Below are 5,547 nucleotides of genomic sequence, written 5' to 3'. Positions count from 1 at the left end.
AGGGTTTGGTTAGAAATGCCCTTATATTTTGTCCCCTAGATCCATACAACAAATTTAAAAAATGCTACGTACTATGCAAAGCATACTAGCCTAAACTATGTATCGTCCTCGTGAGATATGTCCACTATTTCCATGTCGGATACCACGTAGACATGCGCATAGGAGGGCTCCAGCTCCTTCGCCTCGATGATATGGCGGTTGGCCTCCACCTCCGCTTTCGACTAGAGGGAATTGATGATAGCGTGTTGCTTCGTCCGTAGATTTGTGTCCTCCTCCTGCTCCACCTCCTCCCCCTCCTCGAACTCCTCTTTCGGATCCACCGCGGCTGGTGGTAGCCCCGCGACGATCTTGGATTCACGGCTTCCCAGATCTGCTCAAGGAGTTAAAGTCGGCGCTCTGGCATTAGGTGGCTTTTGACCCATCGTTGTGGTGGCATGCCTATTTGATTGTGGTGGCAGACAACGACTTTTGAAGAGCAAGGCGGAGAAGGAGAGAGGTGGATGGGCTCGGGTTGGTGCCACGAAGTGGGAGGAAGTGGATGTGGCTAGGTTTGGATGACGTCGTCCGGCTTAAATAATTGGACTTCGGCCCTTAGAACGCGAGCCGGAGGGATGCCATGTGGCGTTCACACCCTTAGATGCCCATCGGATCGTCGGGTTTCCGTGTCTTTTCCTCTAGGACCACAACGTCATTTTAACATGGTAGACGCGTCCGGTCGCGCCCCGGCCACCCCATATCTATCCCACATTTAGGCTAGATGCGAGGGGTGCTGGTCAATCGAGGCATTTCAGTCCCCATATGGGTCAGGTGTTTTTTGACTGGTCACTTAGAGCAACTCCAATCGCGCAATTCACTTCATCTGCGCGTGTCCGTTTGGGTCGTTGCACACAGAAAACACAGCCCAACACGCCGATCCAAACGGATGCTTGTCCGTTTTTTGTCCGCCCACAACCCATTGGAGGCTCAAATTTGGGCCGAATTTGCTTCGACGCGGACAGGGGGCGGACGCGTGCGACGCCCGCCCTTCTCCTTCCCCTCGCCCGTCGGTGGCACAACACCGCCATTTTCCTTCATTTTCCCAAAAATCTCCCGCCCATTCGCGCGTGCGCCATGGACGACGACACATCGACCCTCGACGCCGCTGCCGGCCTCGCCTCCCTCGCCTTCGGTGGTCCCATCTTTGCCGAGGGCTGACACAAAGGACCGACGACGACCAGGAAGAAGAAGGTTCTAATGTCTAAGGAACGCGTCGTCGAATCGACAAGTAGGAAGCACCGCCGACATATGTATGTCAACCACTCACATATCACCTGCGTGAACTTTTGGCGCTCGCATGTCCGCTCATAATGATCTGTGGCCGCAGACCTTTTTTACCTTCGAAAAATGTTAAGCCCGGACAAAAAATGAGTCGGTGCATTAAACGCACATCCGACCCATTTACAAGAGGGGACACACGTGTCGACCCAAACAAACAAAAGGCAAACAAAACACGTGTCTGTTTGGACCGTGCGATTGAAGTTGCTCTTGCGAGTTCGTCCGCTAGGCATTTGAGGGGATTTGGAAAGATGTAGATGCTCTTACTTCATACTCCTACAACATATGCAATAGGAATACATAATACTATTCCTTAGGTACAAAGGGAGTATAAGGTAGTAGAGCATATATACTGAGTACGACATTTCGGTGCCCAGGCTCATCTGCGCCCGTTTAGTAAAAAATCAAAACAAATATTAAACAAATTCAAAAAAAAAATTAGGTGATAGATAATTTGATGCGTGAGGTCCGCTCTAATTTTTGTAACATTTGAACATGTGAGCAGCTTTCAGCAAAAAGGATAAAACGGATCAAAACGGTGCATGTATAGTAAACTCTTTTAGAGACTTCCAATTTGTTTTTCTTTTATCGAGAACTGTTCAGATGTTCAAATTATACAATATATTTAGTGAACCTCACTCATCAAATTATTTATCACCCAAACAAAATTAGAAGTTTTTAATTATTTTAATATTTGTTATAAATTTTTTACTCGGCAGGGCATAGATGAGTCTCGGCTTAGAAATGGACTTTTGATATATACTTTTCTTTTGCCTCCCGTCGTGCCGGAGGCACATGAGAAGTTGTTGCACGTCATATGAGGTGTTCTGCGAAAGGAAATGAGTGCACGGTTGCCCGATTTCTACAGACAATGTAGAAGCACACGTCTTCTGTCAGGGCAAACACCAACCTTTTTGTGTTGTCATTAACTAGGGAAATGGAATTCTTTGCATGGTATTCGGGACTATGGATTTTATTTTACAAAGCTGTGTTTTAAACTGTTACTACGCGATTTACGGCTTTTGAATTACCTTTGAGCTTTTGACTTTGCATGGACTACTACGACGAGACAAAGGAAGGCCCAGGCCTGTATGCTGCTGCTGCTGCTAGGGAAGGCATAGGGGCCAACGGGCAGACAAGAACAGAGCGAAAGCGAAAAGTGGAAGCATCCGGACTGACACGCCTCACGGCTCATCACCAGTCCACATCACTACCCCTCCCTCCCTCCCTCCCCCCCTCCGACTTCAAACACCACAGTCCGTCCCGTTCAAAAATCAAAAGCCGCACCGGAGAAAGCACGGCGCTTCTCTTCTCCCAATGCAGATTGATGGAGCGGCAGGGATCATGGCTTTGGACCTTTGGTTCGTTGTGTGAGTGATGATTCCCTCTCCCCCCCGTTCCAATCTCCTAGCCCAAGTAAAGAATCGTCGCCTCGCCACAAGCCAAGCCCGAGGACAATGGCTCTGCGGTTCTTGGCGGTCGTGGGGTTTTTCTCCGCCGCGGCGGCGGCTGCGGTGCCGCGGCCTGAGCCGGAGGTGAAGCCGAGCGACACGGACGCGCTGGCCATGTTCCGTCACGCTGCCGATGCGCACGGCATCCTGGCCGGCAACTGGAGCACGCCCGACGCCTGCGCCGGCCGCTGGACCGGCGTTGGGTGCTCCTCCGACGGCCGCCGGGTCACCTCGCTCTCTCTCGGCTCGCTCGACCTGCGGGGCTCCCTCGACCCGCTCTCCCACCTCACCGAGCTCCGCGTGCTCGACCTCCGCGGGAACCGCCTCAACGGCACCCTCGACGGCCTCCTCCTCGGCGCCCCCAACATCAAGCTCCTCTACCTCTCCCGCAACGACATCTCCGGCGCCGTCCCTGACGCCCTCGCGCGGCTCCCCTGCCTCGTCCGCCTCGATCTAGCAGACAACAGCCTGCGCGGGCCCATCCCGGCCGCCACGCTCGCCAACCTTACCGACCTCCTCACGCTCAGGCTCCAGGACAACCTCCTCACCGGTCTGCTCCCGGACCTCGCCATCGCCCTGCCCCGCCTCGCGGACTTCAATGCCTCCAACAACCAGCTCTCCGGCAGGGTGCCCGACGCGATGCGCGCCAAGTTTGGTCTCGCCTCGTTCGCCGGCAATGCCGGCCTTTGCGGGACGATGCCTCCGCTGCCGTCCTGTTCTTTCATGCCGCGCGAGCCCGCCCCGACATCGCTTTCCGCCCCTGCATCGTCGTCGCAGTCCGTCGTGCCGTCCAATCCAGCCGCCTCCTCGTCGTCGTCGTCCGTTGCTTCGTCCTCACCGGCATTGGCCACACCAAAGGGAGCCGCTGGCAAGGGGGGCTTGAGCACAGGCGCGATTGTCGGGATTGCCGTCGGCAATGGCCTCTTCTTGTTCGCGCTGCTGTCGCTGCTGGTTGCGTATTGCTGCTGTAGCACCGGCGGCGGCAGCGAGACAGCCACGAAGAGGAAAAGAGGCGGCCGCGTGGGCCTGGTAGACGGAGACGGCGGGATGTTCGGCCACGGCAAGGGCATGCAGCCAGCTCGCCCAGGCAGCGCTGGCAGGTGCAGCGACGGCGGCGACAGCGACGGGGCACGCAGCAAGTTGGTATTCTTCGGGGTCGACGGCGAAAGCGGCGGCAACGACGAAGCTGACGATGACGGGGGAAGCGATAGCAGCGCCGGACGGAGGGCAAGTGGTGGCTGGACAGCGCAACAGCAGAGGAGGAGGAGCAAGTTCGAGCTCGAGGAGCTGCTTCGCGCGTCAGCGGAGATGGTCGGTCGTGGTAGCCTCGGGACAGTGTACCGCGCGGCGCTGGGCGACGACCGCATGGTGGCCGTGAAGCGGTTGCGCGACGCCAACCCCTGCGCCCGCGACGAGTTCCACCGGTACATGGACCTCATCGGCCGCCTCCGTCATCCGAATCTCGTCCCCCTCAGGGCCTTCTACTACGCCAAGCAGGAGAAGCTCCTCATCTACGACTACCTCCCCAACGGCAACCTCCATGATCGCCTCCACGGTATCCTTGTTGAATCGCCAACATATTCTTGCTCCATTCGAACTGTGTCTGACTGACACGATGTTCTTGGCATTGTCTGGTGAATGTGTGCAGGGCACCAGATGACAGGGGAGACGCCGTTGGACTGGACGACGAGGGTGACGCTGCTGCTCGGCGCGGCGCGCGGGCTGGCCTGCATCCACAGGGAGTACCGCGAGTCCACCATACCCCACGGCAACATCAAGTCCACCAATGTCCTGGTCGACAAGAACGGCGCCGCCTGCGTCACAGACTTCGGCCTCGCGCTTCTGCTCAGCCCGGCGCACGCCATTGCCCGCCTCGGCGGGTACATCGCGCCGGAGCAGTCGGGCGACCACAAGCGCCTCTCACAGGAGGCAGACGTGTACAGCTTCGGCGTGCTCGTCCTAGAGGCGCTGACCGGCAAGGTGCCGGCACAGCACCTGCAGCCGCTGCCGGACGCAGCCGGCAACAGCGCACAGAGGAAAGATAAGCAGGCGGCTGTGAGCCTCCCGGAGTGGGTGCGGTCGGTGGTGCGGGAGGAGTGGACGGCAGAGGTGTTCGATGCGGAGCTGCTCCGGTACAAGAACATCGAGGAGGAGATGGTGGCGTTGCTGCACATCGCGCTGGCGTGCGTGGCGCAGCTGCCCGAGCAGAGGCCTTCCATGGCCGACGTGGTGAGGATGATCGAGAGCGTCCCCGTGGACCAGTCGCCGCTCCCGGAGGAGGATGTATCGATGTCGCCGTCCATTGGCATCACCACGGACGATGGTCTCAGCTACTAGTTTTAGTTCACCATCAGCTCTCCACTTTCATAGCTAGTACGTACTAGCATTCTTCACTGTGCTTGGTGATGTTCTGGGTTGAAATGCATTTTCCTGGTTCCGTTCATGGAAATGTTGAAATGTTTATCGTCCTAATGCGTTGACAACTATGGTACTAGTATTTCTGCATCATATTTAAGAGATAAATTCTTTCGTGGTCATTATAATTGCGACAGAAACACAAACGGTCATTGAACTTAGCAATACCTTCAATACGATCATCGAATACGGTTTAAAATAAAAAAATACGATTATTGTAGCACGGTCATCGAATACGATTTGAAATAAAAAATACGATCATTGTAGCACGTACACGATGGATACAGCGTGGTTGAACACGTGTTGACCGGTCGTCCAAGCCAGGTGGCTAACCGCCGAGGCGTGGCCGTCGTTTTTTTGCGTCGAG

General features: G+C 55.8%; 1 protein-coding gene across 1 annotated transcript; it reads left to right on the top strand.

The window, feature by feature from the left end:
* Positions 1-2,549: 2,549 nt before the first annotated feature.
* LOC123396489 (leucine-rich repeat receptor-like protein kinase PXC1) lies at positions 2,550-5,302 on the top strand. The gene is made up of 2 exons (XM_045091407.1): positions 2,550-4,320; positions 4,414-5,302. Exons 1-2 carry the CDS (start codon positions 2,772-2,774, stop codon positions 5,100-5,102), a joined length of 2,238 nt encoding a protein of 745 aa, XP_044947342.1. The 5' UTR covers positions 2,550-2,771; the 3' UTR covers positions 5,103-5,302.
* Positions 5,303-5,547: the final 245 nt, after the last annotated feature.

This window comes from Hordeum vulgare, chromosome 5H, assembly GCF_904849725.1.
Source record: "Hordeum vulgare subsp. vulgare chromosome 5H, MorexV3_pseudomolecules_assembly, whole genome shotgun sequence".
Taxonomy (NCBI): domain Eukaryota; kingdom Viridiplantae; phylum Streptophyta; class Magnoliopsida; order Poales; family Poaceae; genus Hordeum; species Hordeum vulgare.
Note: the sequence above shows the minus strand (reverse complement) of the source record. Positions and strands in the feature narration are given on the sequence as shown.